Source organism: Lissotriton vulgaris, chromosome 7, assembly GCF_964263255.1.
Source record: "Lissotriton vulgaris chromosome 7, aLisVul1.2, whole genome shotgun sequence".
NCBI classification, from domain to species: Eukaryota; Metazoa; Chordata; class Amphibia; order Caudata; family Salamandridae; genus Lissotriton; species Lissotriton vulgaris.
Window position 1 is genome coordinate 1,739,970,620 of NC_141695.1, and position 27,186 is coordinate 1,739,997,805.

The window sequence follows — 27,186 nt, forward strand, 5'->3', positions numbered from 1 at the left end:
AGGGTCCCCTAGTGCCCATCTCATGTCTGCTTAAGTTGGACCTGGTTAGTCTGCTGACTTCTACCTGTTCCTTTTCTGCCTCATCCCCTGATACCAAATCATCATCCTCATCATCAGCATCATCTGCTTCCTGAAGAGGATGGTCCTGGGCATCAAAGGGACCCTGTAAGGAGGGCATGTTGCCATCTGAATTAGAAGGGTCTGGGTTACCAGCCCTCCTTGCATCATGAGTCTCTAAGAGACCAATCAGAAAGGCAGTTGTGGGGTTAGACCCCTGCTTAATCTTCCTAGAGGTACACACTTGTCGTAACTCATGGAAGCTAAGCGCAGTATATCTTGAAGGGATGACCTGTGGAGGGTCAACTGACACAAGGGGAACCTCAGTGTTTCCTCCTTTGTCCGACATACTGTTTCTAGTGTGGTGTAAGTGATGCACCTACCTACACTATGTGTTTACCTACTGATCCCTTGCTAAGAGTTGCAGCCAAGGTGTGCTAAGCCTTGAGGAGCTACAACAGCTGGTTCAGTAGAACTCAGAGTATTCTAAGCTTTAGTTATATGTACCTAACAGTACTTATGTGATCTTTCAACAAGATATTCTTAGGATACGTGTGGTAAAACAACAGCAAGCTCAAATCCCAACCGCTGCTCACCAATGTGAGAAGGTGGCCTGATATGCAGTGCTCACTATTCTAGTGAACACTATGTATCAGTCCAGCAACCCTTATTGATGATTGGTTGTAAGTCAACCTTATAGACCAGCTATCCTAGTAGCGTGGATACGAGCAGTCTAAGGCTAAAGACTCGAGAGGGCGCGTTAAGCCAGCTGTTTACCACACATATACCCCTTGAATACCAAGTGAAAGGACACCACACAAGTGTTATGAAAATAAACAGTTATTTATTTAAAGATCACAACAGCCCTGTACTCTTTATGAGGACAGGGTACTAAGCACAAACCAAAACTCTTACAAAAATACTTAAGTTAGCACAGTATATACAAATGCCCGAGGGGCACGGAAAACCATATACTCTGAAAGTGGAATGCGAAATTCCTAGCAGGTAAGTACAGTACTAATAGCTTTTGGAATCGCTAGGACTTGACTAGGGAATCGTTAGATTACTTCTAGGAGGCCTAGGGGACTCGGGTGCAGTGTGTGCACTCTCACGCGAGATGCGGGACAAAAGTCTATGGTAGCTAGGAAATAGAAAGTTAGTGTTCTCGGGCGAACCCGACCTGGTAGGGAGAAAACGAAAGTAGATTCTGACCCTTGGATAGTGAGGCTATGCTGGGGCACCGAAATGCCGAAGTTACCTAGCCCAGGGGCTGCAGCTGCATAGGTCTGAAAAGACGTCGGGAATCCTCGTAGACGGACCAGGAGCCGGAAGAAAAGATGCTGGCCGGTGACCAGTGAAGAAAGTTCAGTTGGATCCAAGCCTGGATCTCGAAGATAGATGACACCTGAAAGCAGAGGGGACCAAGTTCGAGACTACTAGCCAGTAGTCAGTGGGCACCAGGAGGGCACCGGATGGTAGCCACCTCGACAAGGTGAGTGGGTGACGCTTGACTCGAAGATCTCACGGACCAGGAGGCGTTGTCGGCGACCAGGATGGAGGATCGAGCTGTCCCACGAAGATAGAAGCTGTCGGCGTCGCTGGACCCAGGATTGGGCAACAAAGCCTTGGCAAATTCAAGCCCACGCGGTGGACCTAAAATGGCGTCTGGAGTGGACCAGGAGGGTCCGGGGTGCCTCTCTTGAAGAAGGAAGCAAGGGCCAGCCTGGAGCAACCAGACCAGCAGTCGTGAAGTCGTTGGGCGTCGTTCAGAAGGCCACAAGCCAGCCGGCTAGTAGCCAAACAACGCGGTGCACAGCAAACAGCAGAAGGGCCCCACGCAGATCGTGGAGATGCAGGGGGGCTGACCTTGGGTGCTGGAGCTGCGCAGGGTCGGGGCTTCTCGGACCCCAAAGCACTCACCAGTGGAGGACACGGTGGGCTTGCAGTAAAGATGTCGTGCAGTCTTGGCGATCGTCGGTCCCTTGAGGTCTCGTCGCACTCACGGTTCTCAGCTTGGCTGTAGAGGTGAGTAGAGGTCAGAGGTGCCAGGGAAGCCGGGTCTCGTCGAGCTGGGTCGTCGGATTCGTGATGAAGGACTTGCAGCAGACCGCAGTGTTCTTTAGGATGGTGCCCGCTTGATGCAGGGTGACTACTCCTTAGCCACAAGGGAGAATCTTGAAGAAGAAATCGTGAAGTCCTTTCGAAGAAAGTGGTATCTTGATTCCAAAGATGATCTAATTTTAACAGGGGGCCCGCTCCCATCTTTATACTAAAAAAGGGGGCTGACCCGGTGACTAGGTCCTGCCTATGGGTGGGACCAGGAGGGGGGTGGTTACACCCCTCTCCCCTGCCGGACTTCCCCAGGCCAGGGGCTGGTGTGCCCCTGGAACTGGTTCTGACTGGCCTATGCGTAGTGAGCACCGGGGTGCCACTCAGCAGTCACCTTCCTGAAAAGCCCTGCCTACCCAGGATACACAAAACCATGTCTGGGACGGTGCTAGCACCGCCCCTGACAGGAAACCCTTTGTCCAGGCTCCCCTCACTGGAAGGACTCCCAGCTGCAGGGGGTCAGACTCGTGTCTGTGGTGGCAGCATCCATTTTGTGGAGCTGAGGCTTCAGTTAACTTTAACCGGGGTTCACAGTTACATACATGTCGTGTCCCTCTAGAAGGGTGGAATGCTAACCCCGTCGCCAGAATTGGCGAGGGGTTAGTATTCCAATTCGTATGACACCTTACTCGACATGTTTTGATAAAGCAATACCAAAGATAGCATTTAACCGCGAGGATTATAATGCACTTAAGAGTATATGGTATGCGATATCATGGAACAGCTATTAGGACTTGATTCCGCAAGCTGCAGACAGGCTCAGCTCATGCCAGAGCACCATCTCACACGATTCCAAGCACTCTGCCTTCAGGATTGTCAAGGCCTGCCATAGGAGTGACTGATAGGAATCTGTGTGTCCATTTTAGGGTTAGGTATAGGTATACTACACCTACAGCAAAGGGTGATTACACGACTTTGCCCCAGCTGTCATGCAGCCAGTTGTGTCGAATTTAGGAGGCCAGCCAGGGGTGGCACAATACGTGCTGCAGCCCCTGGTAGCCCTGGGTACACCTATGCCCTGAGTTACAGGGTCTGATAAGGTGGCCCAGTACCAATTGGTAGATGCACCTAGGGTACATGAGGTAATTTAGAAAGAGAACAGCCAGGCTGTGGGTCTGATTGGCAGGCCCACAGCCAGAGAAAGTCGTAAACCAGTGAAACAAAAGCAAAAAATCTGGGTGATCATAGGATTGCAGACCCTACTCTCCTACAGGGACGACATAGGGATATCGACTATCGGGGACGTGATTAGGCAGGGTGAGCTGAAGACATTCGCAATGCTACGGGCAGAGTTTGGATTGCACCACTCACAACAGTACAAACACTTGCAGCTATTGCATGCATGGAAAGCACAGAAGATATCATTACAAGACATACCGGAATATTCACCCCTAGAAGGAAGACTCTAACAGGAACAGATAATACACCAGGCAGTGTCCCTCACCTACAAAACACTCACAAATATGTTAGGGAATTTGGCGAAACTCAGGAGAGTGTGGGAGGCGGAAGTGGGGCAATTAGAAGATTTAGACTGGGAGCTGATCCTGATGCACCCCCGAGAAGTGGCCATTAAGTCACGGCTAAGGCTGATTCAGTTGAATGTGCTGCACAGGACTTACTTTGATAGGAGACGTCTCCTCAAAATGGGGAGGATAACAGATGACACTTGTCTTCGATGCAGGGCCGAACAGGGGGACTTCTACCACACTATCTGGTCCTGTGCGGCGATTAAAAGATATTGGTCTCACATATTCGCAGAATTGGGGGAGGTACTGGGAGTAGAGCTGACACTGGATCCGAGACTGGCACTACTGGGAATGGTGACAGAAGTAGACCTGCTGCGCCCACATATTATCTTCCTGGTGCTGGCTTTAGTTGTGGCGAAAAGGGATATTGCAAAATACTGGGGAGAGGCCGGAAGTAGAGTAGAGGAGTGGAGGAGAGGGTTAGACCTCTATATGGCTGCAGAACGAGTGACATACAAAGCGAGAGGCTGTCCTAAAAAATTCCAAAAGGTATGGGGTAAATGGAGACAATACCATGGCCTAGAAGCCGGGCATTTAGGAGGTGACACATAGACGAACAGAGTACAGAGGAGGGAGTGGGAGACCACCCGATAACGATCAATGCTCGGTAACTGACCAAACCACTGCAAACTTAGAGACACCACACATGTACGGGGATCTACAGTAACATGGGGAGAGAGACGAGCATCAGTAGAGTAGGCACAAATGGCACTGATGGACTAGTGACACGTAGTTTGATAGACATGTGATCGGACTGTTACCACGTTGAGGGGAGAAACCAGCCAGTTTTGTTGATAGGGTGGGGGTGGGAGGGGGGGGGGGGGAGTTGTGGGAGAAAAAATAAAACAAAAGCAGGTCTGGGGAGCTCCGTGAAGTGCACGCAAGTCTCAGAATAACTGCAACTCACTTAACGAAAATTATGTCGCCGCCCGGCCTCCGGGTTGTGGGCGTGAAGGCGGTGGATATAGTAATATGATGTACGTTTTCACATACTGAATGAGCCTGGTGTGACTGTATTCTTTTATACCTGCACAAAAATAAAGTTAAAAAAAAAGTTTCCCGACCTGGTGTCCGCCAGATGTAGAACAGGCTATACTCTGGCCTTCTTGCTGTTCTCTACCTGCTTTCCATCAGGTCAGAAGAGAAAGGAGCCACATTGCAATGACCGAGCAACAGTGGTGGTTTGGCACAATCCATATCGGTGTCCCTGTTCAGACCTATGTTTTTTTGTGTTGGTGCCTTGTATTGGTACAAGAATGAATCCCTCCTCCTGCTTGTGTGCGGAGTCAATCCTATGGTGTCGGATAATGCTAGACTCCACTGGAAGATGTGGCCTACCGGCTAGGAGAAGTGTGGCTCAGGGGTTAGAGGCGGCAGACCCGGAAGCTGAGATCGGTCCTGGACCAGGGTTCAATTCCCCGCCTCGGCGGGTCTTGGGCTCAAAAATTCAACGGACTTGATAATTCTCGTTCCGGTGCCTACTTGACTCACGGGTTCACGCTCTGCGACTCTGGGCAATAGCTTGCTTAATCTCCACTACGGCCCCTCGCGGCGGGATGCCTGGCTTTCACCTTGTGGATACCCTGCTGGGGTTATCTCACAGGGGAATACCAGGACGGGTTACCAAGGTAAGCGCCTTGATGCCTTCGGGTGATATGTGCGCTATATAAATCGCAATACATTTACATTTACATTTACAGCTTGGCACTGGACCGTGGTGTGCCAGGTCCGAGCTGTCTCCGCTTCCCACTGTGCTGACCTTGTTCACATGCATGCCTCGTGATTGCGTCCCAAGTGCACCGCTGGTCGAGTTCATCCAGTATTGTGCCTGCTGCAGAGCGGTCTTGGGCCCTGGCTGTAGCTCCTCCTTCTGCAAAGCATGTGTTCAGTGCACAATGCAGGTGTAGATTTTTGGACTAGTTCTGGGCTCTGGCTACACAGCTGTGGGATTCTGAACTGCACCCGCGTTAACACCCAGGCAAAGCCCATGACCCACCCCCTTGGGAGTACAGAGGGTGAAATCTAAATATAGTTTGTTAGCCTTTTATACTTCCCTTTAAATTAAGCAATCTCTGAAAGTTTGGCTGTTTACATTTCACGCTCCTAGGTAGTAAGATGGCTCAGTGAGTTAACCACGCACCAAAGAAGCCTACCTGTTCTGCAGCGCTCGCACACCTGCCTGGGGTGCCTCACTTCGCTCCTGGTCCTCAAACGTTGATAGATTGAGTAATGGGGTCAGCTGCAGAAACTGCAAAGCGTGTGTGAAATGTAAGCCCTGTCATGACTAATTTTTTTTTTTTTTAAACTAGACCGCAATTAAGAAGAACAATCCCCGGAAGTACCTTCGCAGCGTAGGAGATGGCGAGACCGTGGAGTTCGATGTTGTCGCCGGAGAGAAGGTGAGCAGTCGTGTTTTGTGTCCGGGTCACGCACCCCTGAAGCCAGCCCCCTGCCCCCGAGAGGCCGGCTCTGCCTGGCATTCCAGGTGACATGGTGAGGCTGGTGTTTGGAAGCTGGGGGTTGGACCTTGCTTCTTTCCCTGATGGTGGGCGCCTGAAGCGGGCCACTGCGCCACCGCCATTTGCCTGATGCCTTGGTCCGTCCAGGCTCCATCCGAGCTCCCTCCAGGGGCCGCATGGCTATGGGGGGTCTGCTTCTCAGGCCGTTATTTCCACCCACGGCCCTGTGTCATTTTTACTCTTTCTAGTGACTAAGTAAGTCAGAGGGGAATCCCTGGAAAAACTGCTTTATTATTGTACTCACTTCACTATCTCATTATACCTCAGTCATCCTGCATATTTAATTCCACTAACTCTTAAAATATAGTTCCCACACTAAAATGTAACGTTTAAGTCTTTTTATTTCTCATAAAACAGAAGAGTACAACCCTTCACAATTTTTATTTAATTAAAATTACCAAAAAGATCTTCTTCTGATCACATTATTTTTAAAATTTTATTTTAAAAGTTTTATATAGCGCTGGCTAGACCCGGAGGTATCGGAGCGCTTTACATGAGCATCAGATCATAGTTACAGGTTACATCGTTACAAAGGTTACACAGTTCTTAGAGCATGGCACATAGTTACTTGTAAGGTCGAGATAAACAATAAGCACAAATACGTAAGGGGAAAAGAAGGCAAGGTCAAAGATTCAGGGGGGGGGTTGGAGATGGGAAGTAGACCATGAAGGTGGCAAAGAGATGGGGAGGGTGAGAGTCACAGCATGGGAAGAGGAGGGGAAGGGTGACTGGGACAAACCGGTAGACTAGTCAAGGCGACGTCCAAAGTCCAGTAAGCTGTGATCCCAGGGGAAGTGGTATCCCTTCCCTATCACTATTGCGAGAGGCTCCCTTTACGCAGTGGACTCTCTCAGAGGTCTGAGACTCCAAGGCCTACATACTGGATCCTTCCCCAAAAAGGGGAAAGGGAGTGCTTTAGCAAGGCGTGCCATACCATACCTCAAGTGTGAGTGGCTCCCTTGTCGCAGTGGACTCACTCAGCGGGTTCGCTGAGACTCCAGAGTATAAATATTGGATCTTTCCCCAACAAGGGGAGAAGGAGTGCTTAGTCAAAGGGCACAAAGGACAGGGGGTAGGCAGAGTAGCAGGCAAGGGGAGAGATTCAGGGGAGAGAGGATAGGAGCTAGGGAAGAGACAATAAGGAGAGATGAAAAGAAGTCTGCCTAGAGACCGACTGGGTAGGTGACGACCAAGGAGGGAATCCAAGGCCCATCTCACCTGTAACTAAACCAAGTAGCTCCATCAGGCATCAGACAAAATAGTTCAGTCTCAAAACATTGAGTGGAGGGAGAGACAAACTATTGCTAATACTTAGATTTTTCTTTTAGTTGTTGTTTTAGGATACGTCGTGGACTTATTGTCCAAATATAATGTACTGCACTGTGAAATGTTTTATGTGTTCAGAAAAAGATCTCTTCACAATTTTCATTTAATTAAAATTTCAGAAGGGTTGTACTCTTCTGTTTAATGAGAAATAAAGACTGACCATTACTTTTTAGTGTGGGAACTATGAAGAGTTTGTAGAATTAAATATGCTGGGTGAATGAGGTATAATAATGAGATAGTGAAGTGATTACAATAATAAAGCAGTTTTTCCAGGGATTCCCCTCTGACTTAGTCTATAGCACCCTGCTCCCTGGAACAAGTGGGGTCTTCTTTCCTTAACTCTTTCTAGTGAACCCGTGGGTGGGTTACAGCTCTGGCTCCAGGAAGTCCTGTCCTTCGGTGTCCTCGTCCTGCCCTTCCCTTCCGTGTCCCTCGTCCTGTCCTTCCCTTTTCGTCCTGTCCGTCCCTTCCGTGTCCCTCGTCCTGTCCGTCCCTTCCGTGTCCCTCGTCTTGTCCGTCCCTTCCGTGTCCCTCGTCTTGTCCGTCCCTTCCGTGTCCCTCGTCTTGTCCGTCCCTTCCGTGTCCCTCGTCTTGTCCGTCCCTTCCGTGTCCCTCGTCTTGTCCGTCCCTTCCGTGTCCCTCGTCTTGTCCTTCCCTTCCGTGTCCCTCGTCTTGTCCGTCCCTTCCGTGTCCCTCGTCTTGTCCGTCCCTTCCGTGTCCCTCGTCTTGTCCTTCCCTTCCCTTCCGTGTCCCTCGTCTTGTCCTTCCCTTCCCTGTCCTCACAGTTTCTCTTCCTCTGCAGGGAGCCGAGGCCGCCAATGTCACCGGCCCGGAGGGCGTCCCTGTCCAGGGAAGCCGCTACGCTGCCGACCGACGCCGCTACCGCCGAGGTTACTACAACCGCCGCCGTGGACCACCACGAAACGTGAGTGTGCTGGGGCTCCCCTGGGGGGCTGCATGAATTAAAGGCGCTGTAACTGCCAGGCCTAGTGCATGTGGGGCATCTGGGTGGCACCAGGTCTGCAGCGCGCACTCCAGGCGCTGGCAGTAATGATGGGGCGGCGCAGACCCATACCCCAAGCTCTGCTTTAAAGGTGCGTCTGATGGCTCATAGTGCGATGGGAGCATGAACCCTCCCTGCTGCACTATTGTGGCCCCACTCCCGTGGCACCACCACAAGCAGCCCCCAACCCTGGTTCCCTCTGAGCCCCCTCTGCCCTGGGTTGCGCCAGCCCAGAGTCTCTATGAGCCCCCTCTGCCCTGGGTTGCGCCAGCCCCGGGTCCCTCTGAGCCCCCTCTTCCCTGGGTTGCGCCAGCCCTGGGTCCCTCTGAGCCCCTCTGCCCTGGGTCCCTCTGAGCCCCTCTGCCCTGGGTTGCGCCAGCCCCGGGTCCCTCTGAGCCCCCCCTGCCCTGGGTTGCGCCAGCCTAGGGTCCCTCTGAGCCCCCTTGACCTGGGTTGCGCCAGCCCCCTGGTTGTGACCCCCTTGTATCGTCTTTGCTTCCTCCGCACCAGGGGGAGGAGGAGGAAGACGAGGAGGAGGAAGAGGAGGAGGGCGGTGGCGGCGGCCCCCCACCGCACCAAGCTGGCGACGGAGAGAACCCCCGGGGGCAGGGGCAGCAGCGGCGCCCGCAGTTCAGGCAGCGGCGCTTCCCGCCCTATTACGTCCAGCGCGGCTTCAACCGCCGCCCGCAGGGTCCCGGCCAGCACTCCGGCGCACAGGTAAATATGCACTGCACCCTGGGTCTACCCTCCCTCACAGGTGGGAATGTGGAGAACCGGCGTCAAGGCGCAGCAGCATGAGCGCAACCCTCGCTGCTGCCGCCGCAGCCGCAGAGCGCAATGGAGCACTCCACACCCTGGAGACCTGGCTGAAGAGTTGTAGCCTTCAGTTGTAACCCGTGGCTGCCTGTTGAGGGTTTACACAAGTTCATACACAAGGGAAGGGTGCTTTATGCCGGCCGCAGTTGGATCTCACTGCATGCTGCTTAAATGTGTGATGCTTGGACATGGATGTAGCCCGAAGTTGTGAAGATCGGGCTTTCGTTTCCGGGTGCTTCTAGTTGCACCAGTCTTAATTTATTTATTACCCTAAAAAACTGACCGTGTGACTTTGGGCCATCCAGGCAGAATAAACCGGTGTTTGGTGCTCTGCCTAAGGGAGGTGGTGGTATTTAAATATCAGACTGCTCTTGGAAGCTAACTAATGTTTTGTGTATTGCAGAGTGGCATGTTTCTCTGCAGGGTTTGCTGACAGCTGTCCTAGTGGTACCTGCTAAATTTAACTGGTGATGCTGCTCTGGGCTATGTGGGGGAGGTGGGGTACCGCATGGGGTGAGTTACACAGCACGACAGCTGTCTGGGAAACTAGTCAACGTGCCCATGTGCTCCTCCATTGGCACGCAGCAGGGCACGCTTAATCCTGTGTGCACTCGGACTGCGTTCCTTTTGAAGCTCTGGCATCCGTGCCATTCCAGAGGACCACGAGTTACTTGCACGTGGGAGGTTGGTCTTGATGTGGTCAACTGTAGAATTTAGGCCTCCTTTTCTGCCTGGGCTTTCCCTGCATTGTTGCTACTCAGGAGTTTTGGTTGGTTCTGACAATGTCCTGAAGATGGAGCTACCTTGGTACAAGTTTTATCCTCCTGGGCCGAACATGCACAATTGTCCATTCCTAGCGTTTTTACAGCATGAACCTAAGAACATAAACACACTATGCATTCCTGTGCGTTGAGCACCTATCTTGTTGGTGGGTTCTTTTGGTTGTAACGGTAGGTGCCTTCCTCATCCCTTGGTCCACATCTGCTGTTGTGGGCCTTTGTGGATATGTCGGTGCCCTGGGTGCTGCTGGGGTGTGATCTTGACATGCATACCTGGATTTTGCAAATGCCACAGGCCTGGTCTGTGCAGTGTGACCTGCACTGTGCCCCTGGTGGTGACTTTACATGGTCTCCGCCAGCGGTGAAAAGATGAAGGTCCCTTGTTCTGTCTCATTGGTTCAGCGTATTGTACCCTTGTGATGAGTTACCGTGGACATCCTGTAGATGCAGGCCGTAGTTTGCTAGGGCGCAAAACTCTGGGGATGCCTTTGAGACTTTGGAAACGTTCTCCTGCGTGCAGAAGCATCACTATTGGATGTACTGCTGATACAGTCTTGCAGGAGACTTGTCTGGCCCTCTCGGCACTAAAGTATAGACTGGTGGAGGTAGAGGGAGGCTACCTGCCCTGTTCGTTTGCTCCAGTTGCTTCCATTTGGGTAGGGGCATCTCGGCAGGGTCTTCATTAGTGCTCGAGGTCTGTACATCTTTAACCCTCCAAGTGGCTCTGGTTTCGTTCTTTTACTGTTCAAGTTTGTGTGCTGGTGGTAAAGCCTTGTCTGTCCCGTCTCCTTAAGCTTGCGCTCGGCATCTCTTCTAGGGCGGAGAAGGGGAGATGAAGGAAGGCGGTGGCGAAGTAGGGCCAAACCAGAACCCGCAGCCAGGACGCCAGCCCAACTACAGGCCTCGGTACCGCAGGTGAGCGCATGCGTGGCGCGGCTCTACTCTGGCGTCATCCCAGGTGGACCCAGCTGGTGATGGTGCGGCCGGCAGGGCGCTTATGCTGAGCACCCAGAGTAGCCTTTGTATGAGCAGGGCCACTGTATTATGCGGCAAGGCATGACCAACTTATCTGACTGAGTTTATTTAATTATGTAACAAGAAAATGTTCATTATGTGGTACGTTTTGTGATGGTATCATGTTGTTTTGCCATGTTAACGCCATAACGTCATGGCACAGGTTTCACCGTGTTAGTTTAGTCATACAGGAATGTTACTGCAAGTTAGTCAGCCATTCCGAAGTGCCCTGCACAGCAGCACACGTTGCTGCAGTTCAGCAACGGTGGTTGAGTTGGACACTTCTTTGTAATGCACCATTTGTGTTCGACTCGTCAAATCCAAAACTATGCAAACATAACTGCAGAATCGCTTAATTGCAGTGCCCCGGTTTGTGAGCAGCATGCTGCAGCGTATGAGCGCGCGGGCTTCTTGGTGCGAATTAATGGGGTGTGCCAGGGAGCCTACTATTGGGATGGGTGTGTGCGTAATTCTAGTCGGGAGTGCAAATGCAATTGTAGCTATGCATGTAGACTCAAAGGCACTTTAATTCCACAGAGGACCCCCGCGCCCAAGACCACCGCCTGTGGCAGGGGACGGTGACAACAAGGAGAACCAGGGTGAGAACATTGCAGTCTCTGACCAGCAGCACCAGCCCCAAACCCGACGCGGGTACAACAGGCGCCCCTACAACTACCGGCGCCGCGCCAACCCGCAGAACACCCAACCCCAAGATGGCAAAGAGGTAATGCATGGAGAGGAGTGCTGGGCACCGTGGGGTCTGTGCAAGCAATGCATCCTTCGCAGCTTGTGTCCTCGTAGTGCTGGTTTGAAGTGCTGTGCACACTTGACTCACTTGGTAAGGAGTGTCTGATCAATGCTTCTCCGAAATGTCTGCATCAGTCGTACTCCTGTTACCCTCTGTTCTCTGTGGCACGGTTTACTGTGGCTGAGTATCTAGTGTAGCTAGTTGGAAGTAGCAGAGGTCTTGGTCCCCGAGGATGAAGGGGTTGCAGTCTAATCCTCCCGTTACCTGGCCCTGCTGTAATCTGGCATGCCTTTGACTGTCTTCAAGGCGCTGGAATTACTGGTAATATATGAACAGTGACACAGATGCCCAGCATGAAACGAAGGATTCTTGTGGACCCCGGCAGTCAGTGTGTAACGGAGCAGACCATAGTGCATTTGCTCACACTGCCAGTAAATGGATGGGTTGAGCTGGGAATCTGGATGTGCTATGACTTACTGTACCGTGTAAATCCCAAACCACTGGAAGCCTCCAGCGGATCTTTTTGTCGTATCTAAAAATACATTCTCTATACTTGTCAGATTTCTTGGGTGTCTTTTCTATTTCTTTAACTATTTTCTTGCTACTTGAATGCTTTATGCTGCTTCCTTTGTGTACGACTTTCTGCCGAGGGCCACAGCTACCCACCGGTAAGCTAAAATTTTTACAAATTACCCTTGAGGGTCCTAAAGGGGTTGGTGAGTTTCACTGAGGCTGCACAACCGCAGCATGCAAGACCCACCTCCCCACAGATGTGCAGTGGACTGTGCTTTATGTCAAGGCCAGGGTTTATATGCGACAGCTCTTGAATCTGACTACACGGTGAACTGGAAACCTTCTGGTGTTGTCCCCAGCGTAAAGCATGGGGCTCTTTGCCCATGGCCTTGTTAGTTTCCTTTAGTAGAAGAGTCTGACCTCCGGCTCGCCCTTGCACTGATGTGCAGTAAATCAGATATATTGCAGCCTCTCTAAATTCTTCAGACCGACCAGAGGGCTTAGTCAGTGAATGATTGAGAGAACTAGGTGTGCTTGAAGGGCCGCCCTCTCTCCACTTCTGTGCTTGCTAGGTTACTAGCACTAGTTTGCGTGGTTGATGGGGTAAGTTGACTTGCTGCAGCCTGCATTGCTTCAGTGGTAACTAGTATGGATTCTACCCAAGTTGCAGGCTGCCTGATGCTACGTTGGCTCTTGTATTGCTTCATCCAGTCTGCTCCCTTCACCGGTTTTTGTAGTTTTGTGCGCTTCATATGCAGCCCATGACGGAGTTAATATCATTGCCTTTCTTTCAGGGCAAGGTGGCCGAATCCACACCAGCGGAGAGCCCTGCTGCTGCAGTGGTGGCCAGCGGGGAGAGCAAGACTGAGTGAGGTCCGGCTCCCCAGGACACCTCCACCATCATCCAGGTGATCAAACGGATTCTGGCTCCATGTGTGTGGCCATTACTTAACTGACCTTAATGTGGCCATTTATGGCAGTGATGGGTCACTGCAGATCCGAGCTTGAGGTCTACTGCTGGTCATGACGTGGTGGGTGGTGCTGGAGCGGGTTGACCCCGAAGGAGGATACATGACTGCCTCCTGTCTGAGGCAGTTAACCCAGACCAACACGCTCTCTGGCTGTTTTGTGGCAGTGCAGTTTTTACACCTGTTCTCGTCTAAATCTGTATCCGTCACCACGACCACCCAATTAACTCCCTCCGACATAGAAGTGTGCAAGCCTCCCGTATGGTAAACCTGCTGATGTGCTCATCATGCAGAACGTAGGTACAGGTGCCACCTGTGCTCAGGGTTTGACAGACTTGGCATGGTTTCTCACACCGCTGGGGATGTATAAAACCTTTTGGTATCCAGTGGTAGCTGCTTACGTTTTGTTGGTTTTGGTCCTGTGTATATAAGGCCTTGACTATAAGGTTAAAGACTTGGCAGCCAGCAGCAGATGTACCTACTGGGAATGCGCACTCTGTGCATCCGCTATATGCTACAGCATTGCCTCTGGCCTGGTGTTTGATGGGATCCCCTGCTCCCCTTTAATCTGTGCGCTCTAGTACCTTCCCCTGGCTACTAAATGTTTAGGGGTATTCCTAAATCAGTCTAGCTCCCTGAACACTTTTCGGACACCAGGCTTGCCCTTGGCTGTCCTCTGCCCTTTGACAAGTCTTTCTCTTGCAGCCACGGTTCCTAGTCAGTTGATTCACTTGAGCCTCGGCCACCAATGGCAAATGGATGATCTGTAAAAGGAAAGATTGGGGCGGGGCTGGTTCTCAGTTGACATCTGCTGCCTCTAGGAACACTAGACTTGTCACTTAAATGCGTTTGGCTTTTAATTCTCCTTTCTCTTTGTAGGTGTCGTAAATTCAACCGGAATTAAAGGGAAATTAAACAGAGGAATGAAACATCCAGCAAATTAGAAAGGAAAAAATAAAATCATGATGGCACCAGGAAATGAACCACCAAAGATTTGAAATGCAAAGCTAACATCCGAACCGAAATTCTAAAAGTGAGGAAGAAACAAAACTGCTTTATAATCTGAGTGAAGAAACTCAAAGGGGAATCAACAGCTGACGAGACCCGCGGAGAGGCTCATTTGCGTGAACGGGGCAGGGGAAGGCATGAATGAAATAATGTGACACCTACCCGCCCGGCGCAAAGAGAAGTGCAAGGTTTGCCACAACCCGTTCCATTTTCACGTTTTTTATTTAATTCAGGGTTTCTTGTAATACCAAATTTTCTACTTAAAAATGCGAGAAGTAAAAGCACACTTTTAGAGAATCAGCTCATCTGGTGCTAAATCCCCAGGTGTGGCCTTTTTTTGTGTAAAAGGGGAAGCTTATTTTTGTAAAATTTTGCACCGCATCCCGGGGCTCTGTTTACTGCAAGTTCACCATGGCAACTTTTTTTGTGTAAATGAAAAACGTGAAACTGAAAATGGGTGTAATCTCGTGCAGTCTACTTCGCAAGCAATAAACACCAATTAAACTTAAGCTGCCTTTTGCTTTGTCATTTGTATGTCTTGGTTTACTATGAAAGAGCTGCCATCTTTGACTGCACCAGCGCGGGAACCACCCCAGCCTCTTCCTGTGGACTTTGCTAATGGCTAGGCTGGGGCTGAGTTCCGCTATGCACAATTCTGCATAGCACAGCGGGGTATTTTGGTCACTTCAGAGGTCCGCAAGTGGCAGTGCATTGGCTCTCTGTGTTTTTAGGGTCCAGTGTTTGTCAATGCAAACCGCACCATGTGCAGTGCAAAAGGGTGCTGCTTTCTGCTTTTGAATACTAGAGCAGCAGGTTCCTCACCGTGAACAGGTTTCTCCATGCAAGTGGTAGCAGCCACCTTTGACTGCTGCATTGAGAAATCATATGTGTAAACAACAACCTAGGCAGACATAGCTTGTCAAATGAATATTATAAGGGCAAGGTACCTTCTCAGAAAATGAGTTTAAAACAATTTTTATTGGCAACACATCAATTCATATAAAAATAATCAAATGATAAAATTTGTAAAAACAGTTTAGGGTCCACATTTTTTTCTTCATTTGATAATTATTTTTAAATGAATTATTGACGTGTTGCCAAATTGTTAACCTAATTTTCTGATAATGGTCCCTTGCCCTTATAATATTATAATATTCATTTGACAAGCACTAGGTCTGCCTAGGTGGTTTACACATATGATTTATCCCTGACCTAGGAGTACAGATAGTTGTTTGCTCAGGGTGTCCTTGTTTTATACACTATAGCATTGAGAAATCCTTTGCCAAAGAAGATAACCTCGGTCTTCTCAGCATTCAATTTAAGTTTGTTGGCGTTCATCCATCTGGCCACATCTCGGAGGCACCCCTTGAAAGTTGCAAAAGCCTCCTCCGACACCTCAGAGTATGGGAACACCAGCTGGGTGTCATCAGCATACGAGATTGCTTTGACCCCCCAGTTTGAAATTAGTGTAAACAGAGGAGCCAGGTAAACATTAAATAGTAGCGGGCTTGGTGCCGACCCCTGGGGAACACTGCATTTTATCTTGGAGGGTTTTGAGGCAATCTGATCCAATGCCACCTTCTGTGTTCTCAATGACAGGTATGACTGAACCCAGCTCAATGCTTGATCTTTTAGCCCTATCTCAGCCAGCCGTTGTATGAGCCTAGCATGAGTGGGAAACTCTGCAAGTGGAGTTTCATGCCCATGCCTACGAACATGAGACCTGCATTGCTCAATGTAGATGTATGACTGTTTTGAGTGGAGTGGGGGGAGGGCGTGGGGTGGTTGTGGTGTAGAATCTTGTGCTGGCCCTGTCCTCTGCCCAACATTTCCTGTGGATCACATGCGCTATGAAGCAAAGATTACTTGCTACACACGTTCTGCAGGTCAGGTTTTCCTCAAAAGGTAACCTGTACCACGTTGGCTACAGGGAAGGGTTCAGGGCCCCTCCGGAGTTGATCTGCAGCAGTGAAGTAAAGCTGTTTTTTTCTTTTTCCAGCATGTGAAGGGTACGGTGCCATATTGCCAACTCTTCTCCCCCTACCCACTCTACCAATGGGCAAACGTAACCTTTTTTCCCTTGGTTCTTCCTTCCAGAATTCTGGCTTTGCTGCTCGGAGCGCTCACGTTGGCTGCTAGTTCATTATTTTTAGGTAGAGCCTAAAGTCGGTGCGCATGTGCTGCAAGGCATGTTGCATTCAGACTATGGCTTCAAAGACCGTCAATCTTTTCAATTGGCTCTTGTTGATGCTCCTCAGAAAATGCCTGTTTTTTATTTTTTATTGGTGCACATTTTTAATTATTCCTTCCAGACCCTCTCAAGAGACTCCCCCGTTATATTTTTTTTTTGGTGCGCAATTTTTATTTTTAGGCCAGCCGGTCTTTGTATGGGTCCAGCTCCTCTGGCAGCCTTTCCCTGCACAGCACCACCTCTCTGCAGTCAGGGCAGGAAATTTCATGGGTGTTTGGCAGCTTGCCCCTCATGAGTGGCTGGTCTGTGGTGGTTGCATGTGAGCGATAGACTCTGGTGGCGATTTCCACCATTCCCTCTCTGGCAAAGCCTCGTGAGAAATACATACATTTTATCATTGATCAGTTCCACCTTATTGACCAATTCAACCCGGTTTCCGCCAGGGTCACAGCACGGAAACCGCCCATACCCAGATAGTTGCTGACACGCTTAAAATACTAGATCAGAACCAATCTTGCCTTTTAATCCTCCTACATGACAGCCTTCTTGCAAACAGAATGGGATTATCGGGGCTTGTCCTAAATTGGTTCACTTCATTTCTACACAACAGAACTCAAAGAATTAATGTTAACCAATCCTTGTCAACTACCGTCACTTCAGGGGTCCACCTCATCACCTACTTTTAACCTGTTCATGTAGCCTCGAACCGAAATTCTGAAATGTTCCCATGTATGAATGAGCCACCCAACTATACCTTAAAATCTCCACTGAGGATATTGGTCTAAACACAACTGCCTAAAACTCAAAACGGACTAACCAGAAACCACCTTAAACTCACTGCCTTCCACACATTATAGATTCCACAAGATCACCAGGAATTGCACTTGAGAAGAATCTCAACATGCAAGAACACATCAGCTCAGCCACGAGTGGTGCAAACTTTCAAATGAGCATTCTAAGAAAAATAAAACCTTCCCCTTCGATGACCTTAAATCAGCGGTGCAAGTGCTTGTTGGCCCCATATTAGACTGGGAGTGCCACCCTATGGTCTGCCAAGATCAAAGCTGGCTCCACTAAGGGCATTTCTTAACTCTGCTGCAAGGCTCATCACTGGATCGAAAAAGTACATCCACATCACTCCAGATCTGAAGGCACTAAACTGGCTCCCTTATGAGTCAAGGATTCAGATGATTGCTTGCATGACCCACAATGCCCTACACTTCAACACCTAGCTGACACTGGAGCTGTCCGATGGTGGCAGATCTAGAAGCACCTTACTGTTGAAACCTCAAATTTCGGGGGGAAAAACCTACAAGCCTTCTCCTGATGGGCCCCAATAATCGAACTCCCTGCCCCCTGAAATCAGACTGATCCCTTCAATCAAAAAAATCAAACTGCTTTTAATAATCTCTACCCTGAACTCTCAAACTGATTCTCTGGATACTGACTCTATTCTCCAACCAGGGCTTGCATGCGGTCTGTGTACTGGTTTATAACTCACAGTCCTACTCATTTGCTACAGACATTGTCAGTTTCTTGGTTACCTATTTTCTACCTACCAAAGCACTCTGATACCCTTCTATGGCCAATTTGGTAGTATGTTAAAGTTTATAAATGAAAATAAGGTAACAAACAACTTGCTACATTTTGCCCATCTTGATGCCCAATTCAAAATTAATGTACTTGTTGCCACATACAGCTTTTAGAGTTGCTCCAGTTTCCCAGTGGCTATTGGTGAGTGGCCTGGGACTGCCGTCTTTCTTCCTTGGGAGCTGTGTGAAATACTCCTAGGAAAGGTAACAATAGACACACGCAGCATTTCGCGATTCACAAAAATCGTGAAATCGGCGTCCAGCACGATGGCCGCAATATTTACCAAATCGGCCGCAAAAAGTCTCCCGGATCTTCTATCACAAGGCTAAATGTACACTAACAGTTCCTCCTAGAGCACACTCCACTCGCAAACTAGGAGCCTCTATGGCTTTCTTATTAAACTTACCATTTGAGGATATATGCAAGGCGGCACATGGTCTACAATACACACCTTCACTAACCACTATTGTGTTGATAAGCAAGCCAAACAGCAAGCTGCAGTGGGCCAAGCTGTCCTTAAAACACCTTTTCAGTATCCTGCAACGGATACAAGCGACCACCGCTAGGGGAGACACTGCTGCGCAATCGTTGCTAAATATAGGATCTGCTGCTCATATGCCTCGAACGGAAAATGCTACTTACCAGTATGCATCTGTTCTTGGCATGTAGAGCTGCAGAACCCTACATGCCCTCCCGCCTCCCCGGGACTTGTATCCGTTCCGGTACTTATCTTACTTAGTTGCACACACATGGACATCCTTTTATCTTTACTTCTACTAACTCAATGATTTCCCATCATGGCGAAAAACACTGAGGATGGAGTTGATGACCATGCGCAGTATTGCCCAAGGGAGGAGTCTCCTATCTCGTGACTACATAAGACTTCTTCCAAGACGACAACCTGCAAATTCAATCCAACACCAGGTTGCGATCTATTGCTAAATGTAGGATTCTGCAGCTCTACATGCCAAGAACAGATGCATACTGGTAAGTAGCATTTTCCTTTCAAGTACTTTGACGCGTAAACTTATTCAAACTTCACCAACTACTTTCGATATCGATAAACGTCAACTCTACTCCATTGGCTTGTTTCCGGTCGTCGACGCGGGCTGCTGGGTGTATCCACACCGTGGGGCCTACATCTCATGGAAAGGACTCCATTCAAAAGATGCCCCGAGTGTGGAGCAAAGTTTCCACACAGTGACCATCACTAGGTCTGTAACCTGCGCTTATCGCTAGAACACAACGAATCCAGCTGTACAGCCTGTGCATCCTTTAGATCCAAGAAGACCATTTGAGATCGGAGGGCCCGTTGACACGACCTGCAGAGATCGGCTCTGGAACTGGTAGATATCTGTGATGTAGAAGCTCTGCTCTTTCCAGAAGATTCAGACTATCTCCAAATCGTATCTGGGGCAGACCACTCCGATGACTCCATACCATCGGGTCAGCTCGTGAGTACTACTGCCCCTGCCCCATACCCAACGCCCAAATCTAGGGCAAAGGTCAACACTCTGCCTCTGGGGGCCCAGTCGTGACTGAAAACACACTTCTGAAGCCCTGCCATCGAGCCTGGCTCCGAAGAAAATACTCAAGCCTTCCGGTAGCTCCTTACTGAGCAAGCAGCATGTGCCGATCCCACCTGCTCCCTCGGCACCGGAAGAAGTCCCGGCTCCGAAACAGTCTACTTCTAAAAAGCAAACTATGAAGCCAGCGTCTGACTCCTCAAGGCTGACGAGACCAGCTTCTACTCCGAAGCCAATATCTTCGGTACTGAAACCTACAAGGCCTGATTGCGATGTGTTTCAGCCTAGGACTCCGAAAACAATACCTTTGGTGTAGATTTCGGCACCAAAGGTAAACGGTAACAACTCTTAAGGCTAAAGACCACCAGCAACCACACCCTGAACTGAAATCCTCACTGGCAAAGGTTCCGCAAGTAGACCTTTTCCAAACTGATCCTCTACAAAAGATCTACATTGACCCAAAGGCAGGTCAGGTATCTACTACACCACACAGGAAGAGGAAGTCTGACACAGCACCTGCAGTGCCTGTCAAGAAGGACTCTGCCACATCTCATATGCACCCTTCTCCTATGCTTCCTTCTCCTTCATCTCCTGTTCCTCTTAACATTTCACCTCCCAATTCTCCTGAATACTCTCCTCATTCAACACATACACCTCCAAATGATGAGTATAGCATAGGGGGAGGGGTAGACCCAAATGAGCCTTTTCCCTACCCTATTGATGATCCAGATTGGGAGTACCCAAACCCACAAGATGTGCCAGACATGCCTGACCCACATTCATATCCAACAAAACCTTGTCCCCAGAAGACCATATTGGTTTTGGGCACTTACTGAATAGGGCTGCCATTTATCATGTGGTCACCATGCATTCAGATGAGGCAGAGGAATATTTTTTATTAGATACGTATGAACAATCCCAAAGGTCTTCAAATTCTGCCTATGATTAAAGTGGGGTCATCAAACATGATCCAGAGGTATTTAAAGACCCTGTATGTGCTAGGATGGTAAACCCTAAAATTGAGAGTACAGGCCTGCTCCTGGGATCCTGCCTACATTAAAGGACAGCTACCCTAGTCGTGTCAAATGCTAGCAAAAGAGCAAACTCTGACATCAGGTGAAGCGCCACCCCATGATAAAGAATCCAGGGTGACAGATGCTTCAGGCAAAAGGATAGCTGTACAAGCTAACAATACATGGCGTATAGCTAACACAAGTCCTCCTTGCAAAATATGACAGGGCTCACTATGATCAGTTGGACACTACTGCATCTACCTGCCCAATGTAAGGTACAGGCACAAGACCTTATACAATAAGGCAAGTTAATTTCAAATGCGCACTTGTTGTAGCAGACACTGAATCTAGAGCTGCAAATACTAGTGTTCTACTTAGACGTTATGTGTGGCTACGCATTTCAGGATTTAAGCAGTAAGTGCAAACTACCATCTTAAATCAGCCATTCAACCAACATCAATTGTTTGGACCAGAGGTAGACAGCACTTGAGAAAATGAAGAAAGACACTGATACAGCCAAATCTATGGGAGCTTTGCAATCCACACAAGCTAGAGGCTCCCTTTGTCGCTCCTTCTATAGAGGAGGCTCCAAACAGGCAATACAGCTTACTTTAAATCCAATACACAGACCTTCTCCAGTAAAGGCTATTTTAGAGGAGGCTATAGAGGCAACAACCATAAAGGAAGAGGTCGAGGTAACAATCTAACCTTCCACCACAAAACTGACTTCCTTCTGCTCCCCAACAGCATTCCACTCCTGTGGGGGGCAGATTAACACAGTTCCTACCTGTCTGGAATTCTATCACAACAGACAGGTGGGTAAGACAAATTATCCAGTATGGCTACTGCCTCGAGCTTACAGCTACCCCATCACACATACAGACCCCGGCAGCGTCCAATGTCTGCAGAACATCTTACGCTGCTCAAACAAGACATATCACTTCTTCAAAAGAACGCAATAGAAATAGTTCCTTTACAACATCAAGGAACAGGGGTTTACTCGCTGTAATTTCTAATATCCAAAAAGGATGGGACGTAAGACCAAGTCTTGACCTCTGGCCCCTCAATCACTATATACACTCAGATCATTTTCATATGATCACTTTACAACAAGTGCTCCCATTGCTGCAACAAGGCGACTTCCTTACAACACTAGACCTAAAGGATGCCTACTTCCGTATTCCTACACATCCTTCTCACAGGAGGTATCTGAGGTTTGTACTGTAAGGACAGCATTATCAGTTCAAATTCCTTCCATTCAGGGTCACAACTGCAGTGTTCACAAAGTGCCTAGCAGTGGTAGCAGCACATCTCGGAAGACAACAGATACATGTCTTCCCATATCTAGACGATTAGCTCATAAAAGCCAAGTCATTCAATCTGTGTGTCCAACACACATCTCAGACAATTCAAGCATTGCATGACTTAGGGTTCACAATCAACTACACCAAGTTGCACCTACAGCCCTCATGTACATCAATATTTAGGGGCTATAATAAACATGCTACAGCTCTAGTGTATCCCAGTCCAGCAAGGATACAGAGCATTCAAGCCTTAGTGACAAAGTTTCAGCATCAACACTCTCTCCCAGCCAGTGTTCGTGAGACTAATCGGCATGATGGTATCTTGATTGTACCATATGCAAGACTGCAAATGCGTCTTACGGGAATGTCTAGCGCAACAGTGGAATCAGGCTCAAGGACAACTAACAGACCAGGTGTTGGTGGACAGCTGCAGACATCGCTCTCTGCAGTGGTGGAACACCAAAAACTTGACAAAAGGGCGGCTATTCCTCGAACCTGTTCCACAAATAGTACTTACAGCAGACTCCCCTCTCTCAGGATGGGGAGCCCATCTCCTACAGCATACAACTCCAGGGCAATGGACCATTCAACAAAGATCGTTCCATATCGACCACCTAGAGCTGCTAGCAATATTCTTAGTGCTCAAAACTTTCCAAGTACAAAACAAAGCGGTCTTAATCTGGAAGGACAACATGACAGCCATGTACTATATACAAAAACGGGGGGGCGCACACTCTCTACAGCTGTCCCAGCTTGCACAGAACATTTGGAGATGGGCCATTCTACAAAACATATATCTGTTAGCAGAACACTTTCCAGGAGTTCACAATCTGATAGCAGATCTGTTAAGTCTACAGACACAACAAATTCACAAATGGGAACTACATCCGCAAGTTCTTAAACCATTCTTTCACAAGTGGGGTCCTCCAGACCTAGATCTGTTCGCCACACAGGAAAACTAAAAATAAACGCAACATGCCCAACCTTCGCCGCCAGGTTTCCGAATCCGCTGTCCAAGGGCAATGTGATATGGATGAACTGGACAGGCAGATTTGCGTACACTTTTCCGCCCCTACCACCAGCAACACCTACTAACTCAAACACGGAAAGTACTCGGGGGGTGCTTCCATATCATCGTCCAGACAAAGTGGTAGCAAAGTGGCCAGATTGATTTTATTCACACCCAAACTAATTTGAGCCACTCTACAGAGTTTTCCAGTGAAGCGCTACCTTTGTTTTCTTGTCTTTATTTGGATAGCGTTTTCCCCCGGGCGGGGAACTAGTGCACCAATTCTGTAGGTACTGCAAGATGTGGATTGGAAAACAAAATGTGTACTGTGGCTGTGTGTTCAGGGAAGTGGTCTTTGTACCTTACTGCTTACGTTTTGTAAGGATATAAGCAATGGTTCCATTTCGTGCCCTGTAGTCATGTCCTTAACTTTTCAGGCAAAAGCACTCACTGATTTCTGAATAGTCTAAAAGCGCTAAAGTAACCATGTTCCTGCTTACACTTCACATGCTTTACCTAATGTTTAATTCCCTATCCGTGTTTGCTTTTTTCAGGATCTTACGTTTTTTTTGTAGGCAGCATATTGCTCTTGTGTAGTGCGTAATTTAAATTGAGCCGCATGATGTTGTCCCCCCAACCTTTTCCAATACTTTCAGTTTCGGCACTGGCTCATGCACCCGGACTGTGCTCCCCTAGTTGGTAGACGTATGACACTGGTTCGAGAGGTGGTTAGTGACAAAAGACTCCAACAGACGTCTCATATTGGAACTTTACAAAATGCTCACAAGCCCTGACTGCACCAGGCCAAGCGGCGGGACTGAGGCGCTGGGAAGCGGAGTTAGAGGACCCTGACAAAATGGGAATGGAGCTACATATACTACAGGGCTTCCCACACCACACGCAACACCGCAGGGAGGCAGCAGTGAAACTGGCCCTCTACTGGCACCTCACACCTGTTCGGCTCAACAAGGGGAATCCAACTCGCAGTGCGCTTTGCTGGAGAGGTTGCGGGGAACTGGGAACCATGACTCCTCTCCTGGGAAAGTCGAGAAGTTGGGGACTATTGGAAAGCGGTCTTAGACGACATGGACAATACATTTGACACTGAAATCTGAGATTCCCAGCTTATACAATCTTAGGCCTTCCCAATGCACTTACCTTCCCCCTGAAATCAATCCGAGGATGTCTGATGGGGATCGCCATGCAAGCTGCATCACAACACATTCTGTTGCTCTGGGGAACGACCACTAGACCCACTCACACGGGATGGCTGCATAAAATCTGGTTTACACTGGGTATGGAGCGCATTCAGAATACACTTACACAGTCCGCAGCCATGTTCTGGAAGGTCTGGCTACCATTATTGTCCCTCCTCAACTGAATTCAATGAAATCACATGCCCTAGATATCTCCGCTTGCTATGCCTTACAAAGACTCCACATGACATCATGAAAGAGCGCGGAAGGGCATTTGAGCACCTTGACGATTGTCTTACTGGTAAGGTACACTGGTTTATTTATTTTTAAGATTTGTAGAGCGCAACAAATACCACATGTGTAGAGTTTCTGAGTTTAGATGCGGCCACAAGGAAGCGTCTGTCTCCCCATGTGACCGTTCTCACCCGTTGAATACATAGAGCCGCAGAAGAGGCTGATCTTAAGACTGTTAGGGACATATCTACACAGAGATTCCCTGAAAAACTCAGGTCCCAGGCTGTTTAATGCTTTGTAGGTTATGCATAAAGCTTTAAATTTAGTTCTCTTTCTGATCGGGAGCCAATGAAGTTGGTGTATAATAGGGGAAATGGAAGCACACCTTGGGGTTTTGGTCAAAATTTGTGCGGCTGCGTTCTGTACCATTTGTAGTTTGTTGAAAACCTGCTCCTGGGCATTCAACAGAAGCCCATTACAGTAGTCCACCTTGGACAACACCAAGGAGGACATGAGGGTTTTTCCAGCCGACAGTGGAAGGAATGGTGGTAACTTTTTAACCTTACGAAGCGTAAAAAAGGATGAAGATACCACCTCGTTGGCGTGACTGGTAAAGTTTAACTTGTTATCAAACAACACTCCCAGATTTCTGACCTTCGGAACCGGGATAGGTGGATTACCCATCTCCGAAGGCCACCAAGTTGGAGACCAAGATGGCTGTAGATCTCCAAACACCATTACCTCAGTCTTATCAGTGTGTAGTTTTAGGCAGTTCCTATCCATCCATTGACTAATTGCTCTCATGCCTGACTGGAAGTTAGCTGCAACCTCACTCCCGTTTTTTTTCACTTCCAGCACCAGTTGAGTGTCTTCTGCATACAAAGTCACTCCTATCCCAAAGGTTTTGATGACCCTCGCCAAGTCCGACACATAGATGTTAAAGAGTGTCAGACTTAGCGAGGATCCCTGGGGGACTCCGCAGGGCAACATAAAGGTCGGAGAATAGAAACTTCCCATCTTTACCGAATGCTCCCTGTTCGACAGAAAAGAAGCCAGGAGTTCGACAGCTTTGCCCTGTATGCCCATGGCGGTGACGCGGTCGATCAGAGTGTTATGATCGACCGTGTCAAAGGCCGCTGAGAGATCCAGCAGGATCAGCACTGCCGTGCCACCCTGGTCCATGATCTGTCTGATCTCCTCAGAGGCCTTTATTGGAAGGGGGGGAGGGATTTTTGGTTTCTGAAGTTTTGTTTCTTTACCAGGCTTAGCACCGGTGGGTTTTGCATCGCACTTACGAATCGGCACATGTATCTTGCTTACAGTTTGATATACGGAGAAGACATGCATGTCTGTCAACCGCTGTCTATGTATGATGCCCTTTCATTGCAACATACTGCCTGTCTTTCTTCTTGAAATAATAAAACAAATGTGAACCTAAATTGAGCCGCATCCAGGTATTAATAGCAGGCACAATTGGGTTCTAGTTGACTGCAGTGCGAGTTTCTCCCATTGGGGCAGGATGGTGTTTAGTGGGGGGGGAGAATGTGATACCGTGGTCAGAGCTACCAAATTTGGAACTGGGGAACCTGGTTCTGAAGGATGATTATTGCGAGATGTCTGTCCTGTCAGCACTACCCATAAAAGGGAGTCCGTGCACGCGATACAAGCGAAGGGGGGCTGCGCGACTGCACCCAGGGAGCTGCGCGACTGAAACCAGGGAGTGGTGAAAGTGGTGCCCCGCCAGGGGTGCATACATGGGTGCTAGAACATCCCAGGGAGAAATGCGTCCCGCTCCCACAAAGTGCTTCCGTAGAGCTGCAGAAATTATAAATATGCCAATTTCAAAGTGGAATACTTTGCTATAACAGGTTCCATTGATTTAGTGCTGAAAAGGAATGATTGCGAGTAAAATAGTGCTGCATAATACCGCTAAATTTTGTGCCACTAAATTTCAATTTGTGCTGCAAAATTTTCAAATCTATGCCGTAAAATCCTGGGGGTCTGAATAGAGGCCTGCCACTGGAGAAGGTGTTACCACCTCCTGGCAGGAAGCCAAACAGTGTTGGCCCAAAAAGTTAGCTTTGAAGGGAAAGTAACAAGTACACTTGGGAGGGGCTGCTCTATTGTTTCGGTAGGCTGCCTAGAAGCAGGAAAAACAGTTGCCAAACTGCTTTTCCTGTGGGCATGACCACACCCCTGGGGTTGGGCTACCAAGCTCTTGAGATTGAGACGGGTCCTGCTTTTGTAATAGTGGGCAGAATAGAAGCTTTTGCGATAGCTAGATGCCACACTTTGCAGGAAGTGTTCATCAGGAGGGAGAGAACCTAACTGCAAGCTCCATCATAGAGCACATTCTGTGCATAAAAGTGGCACCTAGAACTCCAATCTTGTTGGGCTGGAGAAGGACAGGAAGACTGCTCTGCTGTATCAAGGACCTGGCGAAGAGAGGCTGCACCAATGTTGGACTGCGCCTGCTGTACCTTGGGTTAGCTAAGGAAAGGAATCTGCCTGCTGTGTCAATCAGTACCTTTGTAGAGCGCACTACTTACCCGTGAGGGTATTAAGGTGCTGGGGGCCACTGCTAGAACAGCCAGGTCTTCAGAACTCTCCTGAAGGCCAGCAGGTCCTGGGTTGGTCATAGGCAGATGGGGAGGTTGTTTCAGGTTTTAGTGGGAGGTGAGCGAATGATCTGCCACCGGCGGGGAGGGAGAGGTCAGTGGAGTGAAGCTGGCTG

At 48.9% G+C, this 27,186-nt stretch overlaps 1 protein-coding gene across 1 annotated transcript in view; it reads left to right on the forward strand.

Moving 5' to 3' along the window:
- The window catches only part of YBX3 (Y-box binding protein 3), a 31,550-nt gene extending 16,655 nt beyond the window's left edge, over positions 1-14,895 (forward strand). Inside the window, exons 4-10 of the mRNA XM_086933001.1 lie at positions 6,002-6,091; positions 8,340-8,462; positions 9,051-9,257; positions 10,953-11,050; positions 11,687-11,873; positions 13,205-13,318; positions 14,258-14,895. Of these exons, the coding sequence (XP_086789127.1) occupies positions 6,002-6,091; positions 8,340-8,462; positions 9,051-9,257; positions 10,953-11,050; positions 11,687-11,873; positions 13,205-13,282 (783 nt within the window). The 3' untranslated portion in view covers positions 13,283-13,318; positions 14,258-14,895. The remainder of the gene's footprint in view (positions 1-6,001; positions 6,092-8,339; positions 8,463-9,050; positions 9,258-10,952; positions 11,051-11,686; positions 11,874-13,204; positions 13,319-14,257) is intronic.
- Positions 14,896-27,186: the final 12,291 nt, after the last annotated feature.